General features: G+C 34.9%; 1 protein-coding gene across 1 annotated transcript in view; it reads left to right on the plus strand.

Moving 5' to 3' along the window:
* STAT4 (signal transducer and activator of transcription 4) overlaps nucleotides 1-16,215 on the plus strand; it is a 105,318-nt gene that overhangs the window by 57,502 nt on the left and 31,601 nt on the right. Inside the window, exons 4-10 of the mRNA XM_005902977.3 lie at nucleotides 3,200-3,298; nucleotides 5,807-5,899; nucleotides 6,813-6,891; nucleotides 9,738-9,823; nucleotides 11,513-11,664; nucleotides 13,449-13,607; nucleotides 14,406-14,498. Coding sequence (XP_005903039.1) covers nucleotides 3,200-3,298; nucleotides 5,807-5,899; nucleotides 6,813-6,891; nucleotides 9,738-9,823; nucleotides 11,513-11,664; nucleotides 13,449-13,607; nucleotides 14,406-14,498 — 761 coding nt within the window. The remainder of the gene's footprint in view (nucleotides 1-3,199; nucleotides 3,299-5,806; nucleotides 5,900-6,812; nucleotides 6,892-9,737; nucleotides 9,824-11,512; nucleotides 11,665-13,448; nucleotides 13,608-14,405; nucleotides 14,499-16,215) is intronic.

Below are 16,215 nucleotides of genomic sequence, written 5' to 3' on the forward strand. Positions count from 1 at the left end.
GTTGTGTGCATGTGTGTTTGTAGCTTGATGAGGTGATTCTAAAATTTATGTGAAAATGCAGAGAAAGCCTATTATACTTGACATCAAAAAACTTGTTATATAACTGTAGTTGTATAACTGTAGTTGTATTAAGATGGTCTGTTGATAAAGCAGATAGAACCATAAGGTGGAATGGAGTCAGAAGCCAATTCATCCATATATGGGCACTTGGCTATGACAGTTCACCCAGCAGTGGTGGTGAAAAACTAAAATGTTCAATAAATATTGTTGGAACTAATATTTGTATAAAAAAAAGTGAAAGGGACCACTCCTATTAATAAGCCCCAAGTGAATTACAATTAGGAAAAACTCTAAAGGTTTACTATATATATATATATATATATATATATATATATATATATATATATGGAAAAAGTCTCCATGGCTGTAGATTAGGGAAAGATTAAGTCATAAAAAACTAACTATAAACAGAAGAATTAATAAATTTGACTTCACTAAAATTAAAAACTTCTCTTTATTGACACTAAGAGATAGTGAAAAGACAGCTGGAGACAGAAAGTATTTGCAATACCTACACACAAGAGAAACAGACACACACTAGAAAATGGGTAATTTCCCTTCCTCCCTCCAACTTGGTGGCTTAGACGCTAGAGAATCACCTGCAATGTGGGAGACTGGGGTTTGATCCCTGGAGGAGGGCATGGTAACCCATTTCAGTATTCTTGCCTTGGAGAATCCCCATGGACAGAGGAGCCTGGTGAGTTACAGTCCATGGGGATTATGAACAATTGGACACGACTGAGCAACTAAGCACACAGCACACATACATCAGAGAAACACACACACACACACACACACACACACACACACGAAAAAGGGTAATTTCCCTTCCTTCCTTCCTTCCACCAACATACACTTAGGGGTGGGTTTTCTGTTTTTTTATTTCTGTTTTTGTTGTTGCTTTCTGGTAGGAGGAGTGTCCATGGTCCATATACACAGTAACTACTGAAAGGTGAACATAACTACATCTTTTAGTACACACACACACACACACACAGCTGAATCACTTTGCTGTACACCTGAAACTAACACAGCATTGTAAATCAACAATACTTCAATAAAAAATAAAAATTTTAAATTTACCTGATCATTTTAAAAAGTGCTAGTTTTGTTTTGAATCTATAGCGATCAATTTTCCATAAGATGTTTTCATCTCATATATTTAAGTGAGATAAAGGTTTAGGAAAATACAAAAGGAAAGTGAAAAGATAGCCTGGGTAAAAAATGTGATTCTTTGCTCTTAACAAAGCAGAAAAAAATGAATAATGTAACCTCACAGGGGGGAAACTGAAATGTGAAAGGGAAGATAAAAGAAGTTCAAGTAGGAAAGAAAAAGGAAGAAATGTAGACAAAGAAGCTGAGAAATGTTTAAAAATAGTATCTGAATGATCAACAATGAAGAACTTCTAAAACACTGAGAAAAACAAATAGTGGTGATTCTTAGGATCTTAGAGGAACTCCTGATCTTGCACAGAAAAATCTTTCAACTTAACGTAAGTGACAGAGCCTCCAAACTAGTCCTGGGAGAAATCCTTTATTGTTTTCAGTGGAATATTTTAAAAATAAGGGCAAAATGAGAAAACAAAGCTTTTCTTGGAGAGTTCAATAGAAGATATATGGGGAAAAATCAATTGATGGGAAAATTTTAACAGGAATAAATTCAAACTAAGGAGAATCAGAAATTGTTAGCATGCAGAAATCAGAATTTTTGGTATCCCAGCTTAATGAACAGGATAATTTTAACTTCTTTACCTTAAGAGTTTTTGTCAATTCATTTTTGTTTTTTTCTTTTGGAGTTTTCTGATTTTAAAGGGGGAAAATGTTTTGAAAACAATAGAATATGAAACCAGATACTTGGTGTTTACCCTAACTTTACCAATAGAAATGCTAATTAGAAAGCATCATCTAATAAAATTGTAGCAATGGTCAAGGCCATAAAAATGTTTACAAACAATAACCTCATTTCTTTCCCAGAAATACCCTTTGATTTACTAGTCTGTATAATCTACTTTTGATTATTAATTTTCCACTTTGTGGTTTGTTATTTTATCTTTTCTACTGTTGATCTTTTGGCCATTTTGTGGATAATTAGTGCCTCCTTCAGAGAGGAGGGAGAAGGAAACTAAATAAAAAAATAAATGCATTTGTTTACATTTATTGTGCTTCCTGTTAATCTTGCCATGGAGAGGTCTAGTAACAAAGTTTAACGCTATTGACCAAAATGATGCTGTTCAAATTAGTCCTGTAAACCAAGAAAACACAGACACCTATGGGAGCCTAGCAGGTAAAGGAAGTGAGTGCTTGGGTCACTCAGTGATGGATATTATGGCAATTTGGGGTAGTACAAGCTCCCCTGAAGGAACTACAATATTTCAACTTACACAACATACCTTATGGCTGAATTAGGCCCACGGGCTGCCAGTTTACATTAGCATTGGTAATAAAACATGTATATGCTTAGATGTCATAAAAATGAAAGTGAAAATGAAGTCACTCAGTAGTGTCCGACTCTTTGAAACCCCATGGACTGTAGCTTACCAGGCTCCTCCATCCATGGAATTTTCCAGGCAAAAGTACTGGAGTGGGTTGCCATTTCCTTCTCCAAGGGATCTTCCCGACCCAGGGACCGAACCCAGGTCTCCTGCATTGCAGGCAGACGCTTCACCATCTGAGCTACCTGGGGGGTTGCTCTAGCATACTGACATAATTATGAGCTAGTTGATACAAAGACCACCAAACAGAGACCAAAAACAATGCGTTAAACAAGTCACGAAGAACAGAGTTAACAAATGAACAGCTGGGACCACCATGGTTCCTAATAATAATTTACAAAGAAGTAACTCTTGTAGAACTTATCCTAAGCCCAAAGTAAACCAATCCTTCTGAATGTGTGTTCAGAGCCTTTCCTACAAAGGTGCTCAAGAAGTATTTTTAATCATTAAGAATAACTTCTGGAGAGGGAACAATATGTTACATAGATGTCTACACTCACAATATAAGTTTCTTTGGCTTTATAATAGAATAGATAGTTGAAACAAATCCCAAACAATTTCACATATTTATTGGGAGGTTATTTTAATCTTCAAATAGTGATGTATATATTTAAGATTTTATGTTGTTTTTGTTCAATTTTTTTCAGGGAAAATTTCATGGAAACCCAATGCATGTAGCTGTGGTTATTTCAAATTGTTTAAGGGAAGAGAGGAGAATATTGGCTGCCGCCAACATGCCTGTTCAGGTAATACTTTCTCCAGTTGCGATCTTTTCACCCAGAACTCAATTTTTCTAAAACAGAAATTCTAATCTTCTTTCCAACCATCTTCTTCTGTCTACATTAATGGTGCCATTATCTGTTCAGCCAATTGGAATCAAGGTCTTGGGATCCTCTTTGAATAGTTGCTTTTCTCTGCCTTCTTACTGAGATAACTACCAAGTCTTTCCAGAGTTTGTTTCTGAAATCTTATCTATATGTTCTTTTCTGTTTCCACTGCTCACACTCTGATCTGTGGTCTTATAATATCAGCTGAAGAACAGAGTAACCACTTCCTGGCTAAATTCCTAAGTACCATTTAGGCTCTGTTTCTTTCAGCATGTTTATCCTCAGGGACAATCTTGCTCGAAACCCTTCAGTATTTCCCAGTTTCCTACACCACAGGTCCAAACTAGTCCATAAGCAGGAATTTTCTTACAGAAACTCCATAAATACTTCTTGTCTGTTTCAGTGTGCTCTGCCCTGCCATATTTTAGAGTACATTTTATCCCACTATGCTGAAAGAATTCAGAGTCCCCATCAAAGATAAGTAGAGGAGTTAACGAAGGCCTTGGGAATACTCCATTTAAAAAGGAAAGAGCATGTAGATAATCAACTTTCTAAATGTCTTGCTGAGTAATTTAGTGATTCACATTACTGTATTTATTTTTGAAGATCCAAAGTATCTTTTTTTCAACTATTAAAAATTCTCAAATTTGCTTTCTGTCAGTTAATGGTTGTTTCTAGAGAAGTATGAAGTTTTAACAACTTACTCTTATTTTTTAGATGTGAATAAGAATGATATCATCTTTAATTTTAAAATCTAAAGTTAGTAAGTTTCTAAAGTAAACATAGTTTGATTCAGTGAAAATTTGGATGAAAATTAAGATTCTACTACTAATATATGATATTTTCATATATTCTCAGTTATCCTTTTTTGTAGCCCTCTTATCTCTAGTCATTATATATATATGTGTGAGTGTGTATTGTTTTTGTTGTTCTCTTCACATATCAGGTATCAGCCAAGTTAGAAACATTTATTTGAATAGATGCTTATCAAAATCATTTCTCAAACAAATCTTCTAGTACTACATACTACCACAAAAGAAGCACTGGTTTGTAAACTTCAAAGCAATAAACAATATATGGAGATACACACACACACACACACACACACAGAAATAATGGGAGCCAAAATGAGAAAGAGGCAATTTTACAAATCATCTGAAGAATGTGATACAGTTGAAAGAACATTTGATTGAAAGTTAAGGACCTGGGTTCCACTTGAGGTTCTGGGACTCATTTTCTATTTAATCATCACCCTTTCTAACCATACCTCCCTATCCAAGTATAAGGTGAAGGATTTATGGACATTCTCTCAACTCTAGACATCTATGTAAATATTATAGCTAAAGAACAAACTCAGATAGGTTATTAGAGTGGCCAAGAAACATGGCTTGGAGTAGCTGGTTAGTCTTTCCATTAATACTTAACCAGGCTAAAATTTTTACATATTCTTTAGTAAACTCTCTTTGTTCCAAAATAAAAATAAATTTCATCCTGGCAGATTCAACATCTCTAATTCTGAATTCAAGTACAACTTAATGTAGTTTCATATCTTATAGAATTTCAAAAGTCACATGGGTCTGATGTAGAAAAACAGGAAAAAAATTTTAACCGTAAAATCATCTGTAATTTCACTGTTCAAAGATAACAAATGATAATATTTTGGTGTATGTGTTCTTCCAGTCACATGTGCTTGAGTTTACATGTCTATACATATATCTAGATATTTATAAGTAAACACATACATACACAAGCAACAAAGATCACAAACATATAGTATCTTATAATTTGCTCTATTTCTTAATACTGTAACACTACTCGTATGTCCTTAAGGGCTCCCCAGGTGGCTCTAGTGGTAAAGAACCTACCTGCCACTGCAAGAGATGCAAGAGAAATGGATTTGATCCCTGGGTTGGGAAGATCCTCTGGAGGAGGAAATGGCAACCCACTCCAGTATTCTTGCCTGGGAAATCCCATGGACAAAGGAACCTGGCGGGCTGCAGTCCATAAGGGTCAAAAAGAGTCAGACAAGACTGAAGCAACTGAGCACACATACATGTATGCCATTAAATATTTTTCTACAGCATGGTTTTTAATAGCTGTAGAATATTTCATATCATACCAATCCAGACCTCAGTTCAAAGTATATTACATATACTACATTCATCATAAGCCTGTTTCATCAATATGTTGAAGTTTCAGGGATTTCACTGGCAGTACAGTGGTTAAATCTTTGCCTTCCAATGCAGGAGGGTACAGGTTGGATCCCTGGTCAGGGAGCTAAGATCCCATATGCCTTGCAACCTATAAACCAAAACACTAAAAAAAAAAAAAAGAAGCAATATTGTAACAAATTCAATAAAGACTTAAAAAATGGTCCATATCAAAAAAATTTTTTTAATATGTTGAAATTTCCAAACGTTTTTCCAGGGACCTCTGGAGAAATCCTTACAAAGTTCTTCAGTTTCAGAAAGACAGAGGAATGTGGAGCACAAAGTGGCTGCCATTAAAAATAGCGTGCAGGTGAGTGATCTCTTATAGATAGTAGAAAAGACGAGCAGTGGTCCCCGTTCTATGCACCTTTCTCTTGTGTGCCCAAAGTTACTGTGTACAGTAGTCATGGGGTACTTGGTTATAAGATAAATATCTCTCACACGCTATGTTCATATTAGAAAAGATTTCTTTGGGGAAAGCTTTGAACTTCAATTTACTGAAAATTGGAGTCACACTGTCTCCATCAATGAGAAGCCATGTGGCTTCAGGCAAGTAAGTTACTTTACATCTCCAAGCCTCTGCTTCTTCATCTGTAGAAGTAAGGATAACCACTCTAACAAGCTGGTTGGGAGGACTACATGAGATTTAATACTATATAAAAAGCCTTTAGCTTAGATTCTGACATCTTTATGTCTGAGAAGAAAACATCACTAGATTTGGAGAAGAGTTAAAGCAAAAATCTCAAAGACAGAAATGAACAGGAGACACACAGGAGGCATAAGTATTTTCTAAGAGGTTCAGAGGAAAAAAATTTTAACTGTATTGTCATATATATCCTTTGATAAAGGAGACTTTAAGCAAAAAGATAGTCGGTACATTAATACAGAGCTATATGGAGCTAAGTGGATAAAGTATCCATATTATAAAAAAGATGTTAGTAGCATCATTTGGAATTTACTGAGAAATGAGAGACAAGATGCTGAAATTTGCAAACACTCAGGAAGAGAAAATGGAAGAGCAACTTCAGTCTGGTTCTTCCAGAGCCATTCAGTTTTCATGGGAATTAGCTCTTTAGAAATTGTGGTTCTATATTATATTAGTCTGGGATATTATTGGAGATTGGAAGCACTAAACAGTGTATTTTGAAATACTGATGATGGATGGTATTGTTTCATTGGCATGATTAATTGCAACAACAGAGTATGTTTTCTTTTGTAAAAAGATGACAGAACAAGACACCAAATATTTAGAAGATCTACAAGATGAATTTGATTACAGGTATAAAACAATTCAGACAATGGGTAAGTTTTTGTTTTGTCTACAATTCCACAAAGGGATATGACTAGGGTTTCTTCTTTCCTGAAAGAATTGATAAACTAGTTCCTTTTTTTTGAAGAGAGGATGCAGGAGAAGAGAATTTAATTTACTTCCTTCTTTTCTTTCATATAAATATATATTTTTTACCAACCATTCAAATTATAAAGCTCACGAGAAATAACCCCTATTTCAGAATGGTTCTCCAAAAGCTAAGAACGTTTTCCTGTAGAATCAAAATATCATTATCACAATTAAGAAAAGGAATAATAATTGTCTATTATGATCAGGAAATTACTAATATTATCTCTAGGTGAGTTTTTTACTATAATTTTTTAAAATTAAAAGTAGAAATGTTATTCACTGTAGGAAATTGGGAAAGTATAAAAAAAGTTACAAATTTAAAAATCACACAAAATTCTGCTATCTAGATATAACACCATCAAAATGTTAGTATATTTTCTTCCAGGCTTTTTCTACATGTTCAAAATACATCCATAGAGATTTATTTACAAAAAATGAAATCAGCTTGCACATAGTTTTTGAATAGTATTTTAAGCTAAACTTTTATTTTACATATTTCCTCATATAAAAAAATCTTCACACACATAATTTCAATAATTATATAAATATCAAAATGTAAGGACACTGCAATTTATTTCACTGTTTCTTTGTGGTTAAATATTGAGGTTGTTTACAATTAGGTATTTTTAAAGAAATGTAAGGAAAGAATGAGAATATGTACAAAGATCTAAGATTTACAAGTAATAATAGATTGGTCACTTAAAATGCGCTGCAATTAGTGGAACAATTAGAGAAATTTTAATCAGGTCTAGATTAGTTAATAGGATTGTACCAGTGTTAATCTACTGGCTTTCACCATTGTACTATGGTTATGTAAGACATTAGAGGAAGCTGTGTGAAGTCTATATGGGAACTCTATACTATTTTTTGTAACTTCTTGTAATTCTAAAATTATTTAAAAATAATTTTTAAAAACACGTTAGATATAAATTCTTTTTATAGATGATTTACAAAATCATCCTTAACTATTGAAATGCTAGCTTAAAATTTATCTGGAAGGAAGTAATATGGATGATTGTGATCAAATGCTTATTAACTTCCTATCTAATATTTCAAAGAGAGGATATTAGTTTTTCCTGGCGTAGGTAAGATGTGACATGTTCTCCTGGCACCTTCAGGATGTCTTGACTCCCATGAAATGTTGATTATTATGTTATGATTATAAGTATGTTCATGAATTTGTATGCACAATTATTTGTGTGTACAGTTTTTATACATGCATAATTGTATGTACAATTTTTTTCCTTTGGAGAAATTCATACAACACAGGTTTCAGCAGATTATCAAAGGGGTCCATGATCTTAAAAAGGTTTAGAACAATTGCACATTTAATCAACTATTACAATTCATTGAAAGCAGCCTCATTCTAAATTTCATATGTGAACTACCAATTTTATTAATTAGAATATAATAAAATACATTATAACAATAACATTATTTTTGAACTTATGTTACAATTGGTTACTTTAATATCTTTCAGTACTTCATAAGAAGTATGAAGGATAAAAATGATTATTTTAATGCTTAAATCACCAAGTATTTATTTTGTTGGTTATAAGTGAAAGGAAATGTTTTAAGTGAAATGAAAGATACATGGGAAACAAGTTATATCCTTGCTGGTGAAGAATGAAAAGTATTAGCTAATTAAGTTTTGAGTTGATAAAATGCTATCTAAGCAAGAGTTTGCTATACATGGGATCTAGGAGTTAGTGAATTTGTGAATTAATACAGCCAGAAATACTTCTTGGAGACCAGTGCTATTTTGTAGAGAAATTTGCCACAACGTTGTTCAGGAGCCTCTTTTTCACAATTACTGAAGCCCTGTCAGTGTTCCAGACCTTCATTTAGATACGTGAACAGTTAGGCCTTCATTTAGATACATGAACAGTTAGGCCTTCATTTAGATACGTGAACAGTTAGGCCTTCATTTAGATATATGAACAGTTAGGGCTTCATTTAGATACATGAACAGTTAGGCCTTCATTTAGATACATGAACAGTTAGGCCTTCATTTAGATACGTGAACAGTTAGGCCTTCATTTAGATACGTGAACAGTTAGGCCTTCATTTAGATACATGAACAGTTGGTATAGTCACTTACTATATACCAATACATTTTTAAGTTCAAATTAAATAATATGATGTTTATTGTACTTTTTCCATTTAAGAGGATAAATCATTTGGGGTTTTTTCAGCCAGAGATTTTTCTTAATTTCCAACTCCCACTTCTGGTTTCACTGTGAGTCTAGCTTGTTTTGCAAAGAAAAAGAGAAAGCAAAGGATTTGGTCATTATTAGTTCAGGAGACTGTATAAAAGTACAACCCTTACAGGAGATTGAGTCAAGACATCAGGAGGGGTCAATATGATTTAATCATGGGCACAAAGAAAGGCCCCTTCCTTTCTTACACATGCCTACCAGCCAAAGTCATTATCAATGTAGAAATGATCTAATAAAGAATCCATTATAAAAATATTTGTATCTCCTCTCTCCCAGCCCTTAAAAGGAATATCGTGAAGAATGGTGTTCTCTCAAATTCTGTCAGATAGAGTTCACCTCTGCCATGCTTGGATGTAATCCTTCCTGGCAATATGAGCAGTCAAGGATTTACTTCCAAGCGCATCATTAATGGCCACATTTCTGCTCTTACATCCTGGATCTTAGGATGGCAGGTTACAGCCAGCTTGGCTTTCAGGACAAAGACCCTTTCCTTGGAGAGGACTCTAAATCTGATCTCTTCTCCTTCACAGATCAGGGTGACAAGAACAGTGCCCTAATGAATCAGGAAGTTTTAACTCTGCAGGAAATGCTGAACAGCCTGGACTTCAAAAGAAAGGCTAGTGAAGAACTCTAATTTGGCCTTTTGTCTACTTTTCTCCTTTTTCTATATCTAGTCCTACTGAAAAGAAGCTTTTTGATTTTATCAGTTCCATTTATGCAATGTTTCTAGGAAGAGTATCATACTGTTTGCCATGTTTCTCTACCTAAGTTTACAAAGCAGACTCTCTCTAGAGTCTATTTATTCTGCTTATGTGGTGCCTGTACTATAGCTACCATTAATTTCAAGAACATTTTACCTAGTTTTTATTTGCCATTATTTCAGACATGACTATTTTAGTTGCTGTACTTAATATGCTGAGATGGGTTCTACTGTACATGTATAATTAAGATATTACTTGATGACTACTAACATTTTATTGCAGAAATGTGTCCCAGTTTCTATTATGAGAAAGAACGTATTAAATAATTTTGTAGATTTCAGGATAGTCCATTGAATCCTGAACATATTCAATCTCATCTCTTCCCAAGGAGAGGAAGAATATTTTTCTGGCTCAATAAAGTATTTTAAAAGAGGGGAAATATCTTTGTTTCAATTCTACCTCTCTTTAAAAAGAAACACAACTGAAATTAACCAGTTACTGAAATTGATAGTTTATTTCTAAAAGTTTGGCTTCACTTTTTTTGTGCAGGAATTTGTGTAAGCACAAATAAATGTAAGATTATTTTCACCCTAAATCAATTATAAACTTAAACAACCATATATCAGATTTTAAATATATAAATATTTAACCCAGGATAAGCTTAATACTTTTATACATAATGAATCTATGCTATACGTTTTATGCATGCTATCTTATTCTACTTTAAATAAGATTTTAAGGAGAAGGGGAACCTCAGAAATAATTCAGTCCATTCACCTGGCTGTATAGATGAGAAAGCAAAGTAAAATGACTTGTTCAAATTTACATAGCCTGTGACCAAGCCAGGGTAGAAATTCACATCTTCTAATCCTTAAGCCTTTGAAAATTATCCTTTCCCACTATGCTTCCCCAAACCCAGATAAAGTGGTAATAAAAACTAACGTGTGTGTGGTATAATGCTTGAATCATGTCTGACTCTTTGTGACCCTATGAACTGTAGCTGGGCTAGGCTCCTCTGTCCATGGGCTTCTCCAGACAAGACTATTGGAGTGGGTTGCCATGCCCTCCTCCAGCGATCTTCCCAACTCAGGGATCAAACCTGCATCTGTTAAGTCTCCTGCATTGGCAGGCAGATTCTTTACTAGGGCTCTGAGAAGCCCAAAAACTAACACAGAGAGGCTCAAATTTTAGTCAGTACATTTAAGAATTAATGCATTAAGATATTTATAAGAATGTAAATTCAGTTTATAAATGGCTTTTTAAGAAGCAGATAAATAGCTTTTATGACTACAGTATTCAATATTGTCACAGGAGTTACAAAATCAACATATTTATATTGATGATATGAGACTATTGTGAGATATTATGAGAATGTTAACTGTGATCATGCTTTTTTCTTCATGATGTTATTGAATTGCAATAATTTAATTATTTGAAAAGGCAGTCCTATGGCAAATAGAAGGTAGTATTTGGTAAAATGTTTGGTCAAAATTTTTACCCAGAGTTTTATCTCCCAGGTTAGGCAGGCTGTATTCTAGATTGAATTGTGAGTGACTTTGGTTGCACGTCATAAGAATCTTCTCAGTAGTCACTTTTGTTTTTAGGAAGCCCTGAGTAAGATGACACAAATAGTGAATGAGACGGACTTGTTAATGAACAGCATGCTGGTGGAGGAGCTGCAAGACTGGAAGAGGCGACAGCAAATCGCCTGCATTGGAGGTCCACTCCACAGTGGGCTCGACCAGCTTCAAAACTGGTAAAACGCGCTGACTTTAGTTTCTAGTGAAAACCACAGGAAGTACACACACAGCTTCAGTGTCGCTGAGCTGGAGAATGCAGGCTTAGACCTCAGCGTCAGTTCATTCAGCTTGTTGATGGCTTATGAGCAGCTGGAACTCTTGAATACAAATAGATGTAATTGTCTAAGTGTTCTGAGTTCCCATTCCTTGGGGGAGAAAAATAAAGCATCTATAGAAATTTATAGACTGCATAAGAATTGCTCATTTTCACATATATAATATGTCAATATGCAGTCTTAAAAGACTCAAATGAATTTTTTTCAAATCATCAATAAATACACTTTCTTGAAGAACATAAGAAACACTGGCTTCAAACACTGTATCTCATTTTTAAAATGTGTATCTTAAGATGGCCACATAAAACTAAGTGTTAGTGATTTGTTTTTGTAGTTAAATGACAAATCTCAAGTGGCTAATACAACATGACATCCCCTGCCTGTGAACACATGCACACAATCATGTACAGATATCCTTTGTACTAAACAAAGGTTTATAGGGTTTTCCCCTTCATCAGTGCAAAAGAAAATTCTCTGAGTGAAGGAACAATTAGAAAATATAATGAAAAAGAAGGAAAATTTTTGATTGAATCGAAAATTGCTTTCCAGGGGTACAATCCAATGCGATAAAAACACATATAAGTGGGCACACTTGCACTAAAAGCTCTGCACTTCCAGGACTACTTCTCAAGAAAAGTAACTGGGCTCTGTTTAAAATTTGTTGATTTCCTTGGGGAAATATTTTGATTCGCTAACTTCACTGTTGTTGTGAAAACAAGATAAACAACAAAGGGTCCTCTCTGCTATAGAGAGCATAGCAGAAATGGTGCTTATACCAAATTCAGTAAGAGGTTGACAGTTCTTTCTACCATGTTGTGGGGAATAAAGTTTACCTAGAAAGAGCTGCTGTCAGGGCACATGGACTTAGTCAGTGTGATGAGACTTCTGCCTCCTCTTAGTTGGAGGCCCCTTCTGTGTGCCTTTCAATCTCCCTCTTTCCCAGACTTCCAGCCCAAGCTGCCACCTCCATTTCTTAAGTGAGATCCAAGGTCCAAAATTCTAAGCAGATAATTTTCTTCAGAAAGATCCATTGACAATCTTTTGGTTAATACTTAGGACTTGTATAAATATATATGGGGGGAGGTCACATTATTTTTTCCATCAGTATACTTACACATAAGATTCTTCATAAAATGTATTTTTAAAGTTTTAAATTTGCTCTCTTTGCCCTTTAGTGAGTACCATCTTTTAAAAATATATATGTTTAATAGACTTTTTAAAAAAGATAATTAAAAGGAATTTGGGGGGAGTTTCCTAGTGGTCCAGTGGCTAAGACTCTGTGCTCCCAATGCAGGGAGCCTGGGTTTGATCCCAGGTTAGGGAACTAGTTCCCACATGCTGCAACTAAAGACCCTGTGTGCCACAACTAAGACCCAGTGAAACCAAATACGTAAAAATACCTTAAAAACAAAGGAATTTGAATCCAGACATTCACAAAATTTTCTAAATGATTTCTTGTCTAAAACTGAAGGTAAAAATTTTAAATCATTGAAAACAGGTAACATCTATCAAGCATTTTAGAGAAAAACTGAGTTAGGAAAATAAACGTAAAAAACAAGTCACTAAGCTAATGGAATTAAATGACTAATTAATTTAATAATTATTTAGTAATACTTGCTAAATAGTTAAAATGGTGCAGTTTAGAAGAAAAAAACTATCTGCATTTTTCATTGACTGTTGAATAGCTTTACACTGTTGGCAGAAAGTCTGTTCCAACTCAGACGGCAGTTGGAGAAATTAGAGGAGCAATCTTCGAAAATGACATACGAAGGAGATCCTATCCCATTGCAAAGAGCACATCTGCTAGAAAGAGTCACCTTCTTGATCTACAACCTTTTTAAGAAGTAAGTCAACACTGCTCTATACCCGCAACTTAAACAAATTGTACATCAACTATACTTCAGCTTAAAAAAAAAGAGTAAGTCAAGTGTTATCCATTTAGATGCCTCCTGGCAGCTTCAGTTCTATGTAGTTGGGAGGACACCCTGGTTTGGTTTTGGTGCTCAGGTGAAGGAATGGGAGAGAAGTGTTAAACAGTGAGCTTTAGGGTGCAGTGAATAAAGCTCCAGAGAGTTCCAGAAACATTTTTTTACTCATCACTATTTATTCATCAACACTTCTTCCACCACCTAACCCAGTTTTTCGTGAGTCACCATGTTGCCCACCCAAAGTTCATTTTTCATATTTTAGAAAAAAAGATTTCAAGGATTTCTACTTAAGTATCAATACATATTCAAGAAATGAAGGGTGGAGAAGATGCTTATGTTTATAAGCGCATTTAAGAAAAAAAATATTACTGTGTACCAGAAATCCTGATATCTAGGTCAAAAATGGCATGAAATTAACTTTCTACTTGATGTTTATTATGATAAAAAGAGACTGGGGCTTTTATTCTTGACCTAAATGTAATAATTAAAAATTATTACTGTTGTTATTTAGGGAAATCTTTAGGCATTTCCCATCTCTTGATAATTATTTATGTGAAGTCTTGGAAAGATTTGAGCCTAACGGGAGTTTGAATGTCTTATAAGTGTAGAAAATTTGGATCTTATAAGAGGACAGCATCCTGTTACTCTGTGGTTTTCAGCCTGTCAATGTCTTCAGTATTTTCAAATGACATGCTTTATTTCCTTTGACCCCAGCTCATTTGTGGTTGAACGACAGCCATGCATGCCAACCCACCCTCAGAGGCCGATGGTACTTAAGACTCTCATTCAGTTTACTGTAAAGCTAAGGTAGGCAGAATGTATTCTATTATTTCATATTTATGGTGCTACGGCCACTGTGTAATTAAGGCTCATTTCTTTCAATGTGGCTTTCATGCAACTATTCTTTATTGAGTGACACCTGCATGCCCAGCTATGGTAAATTAAATACCCACAGAAATATTAAGGTGAGAGCCCTACTTATAAAGAGTGGAACAATGAAGATGAGGGCATGAGAGTCATTAGCATGAAAGTATGAAATCACAATTTCGGATGACATGGGATTAATTGCTCAGAAGATTGACTTGAGAGAAGACTGGGGAGCCTAGAGAATGCTTGTGGTCACTGTGAGGAAGGACCTTGAGGGAAGAGCAGGGGTGTGAGAGTGAAACTGTTAGAAATAAGGACTTTCTAAAATAAGGAGTCACTGTTCTATAAGCATGGGGAGCAGGGGAGAGAGAGAATTGAGAAGATAGATTGGGACAGGTTGTAGAAGGTTCGAATATCCTATCCAGGCATATGGTGGCACATTCTTTACCTGTGATCACCCAGAAGCTACCTTATTGAATTTTCCATGAAAACTCTCAACACCATGATTTTCAGCACATTCTTATTATGTACTTGATTTAAAGAGAAATGATTATGTTGTTGCTGCTTTATCTATGTATGTGATTCTTTTCATTTTCATGAGCAAACTAACACATACAGTTTTCCTAATGACTTTTTAAAATAATGAGTTTGACTTCAGACTTTCAAAGATTTTCATCATGCCTCAATCTCCAAGTCCCAAAGCTTTAAATTCCTAATCACTAGGTCATCTCTGGAAAGCTGAAATTCCAGACCAGTACAAGAGGTTGTGATGCCATGGTAGATGGTAGTTAAGATCCCATGATAGCATCCTTGGTCACAGATCACTATTAAAACTCCATTTTTAGTTCAGTTTCATTTTATCGAGACATATTGACATACAACACTGTGTAAGTTTAAGCATAAAGACTTGATGTGCATAAACGGCGTAATGATGACTACAATAAGTTTAGTTGACACCCATCACCTAGGAACTTCATTTTTTAAAGGAAGGTATTTGTCTTTCATTTGCATTTCAGAAACCCTACTTGAAATTCTGAATCATTTCCTTTGTGTGAATTTGCACCACAACACTAAGAAACAAAAATAAAAGGCAGAAACCAGGTTCCTTTTTTAAAATTTTCTAATTTTCAAATGTATTCCTTTCTCATCCCCACATCTTTATACAACCCAGAAAATTGTAACACTAAAGGGAAATAGGATAGAAGGGTGGTACATATATCCTGCTTTCCCTTGAGACACCCATATATGATATATTCAGTCCAAGATATTCTCTGGGGCAAAAGGGAAGATGAGTAGGGATTGCTCAGCGAAGAACTCTGAGTGGAAGAGGTCCTTGAATGGGCATCACCTGGCATGTTGTTTAAACTGACTGCCAGAGGCATAGACCATTAGTCCCTGGCAAGGGTATTCTGCCCTCCTCTTCCATCTAACTGTTCAGTCCCCATTCTTCTTTTCTGTACCCAATTCCCTCACTGTCTTGACAGCTGATCCTTTACTTGGTATTTAAGATTTTTTCCTAAAACCCCACTCTACGAAAATATTCCATCCTCCTATTTCAAAGGAAAGAGGTGACATGGGACTCCCTTTTGTCATCAGCACTTAATAGTGAGCCAGATCCTGATACAGGATAGAGAGGAAGGCAAAAAGGGAAATCATT

Source organism: Bos mutus, chromosome 2 (genome assembly GCF_027580195.1).
Source record: "Bos mutus isolate GX-2022 chromosome 2, NWIPB_WYAK_1.1, whole genome shotgun sequence".
Lineage (NCBI taxonomy): Eukaryota > Metazoa > Chordata > Mammalia > Artiodactyla > Bovidae > Bos > Bos mutus.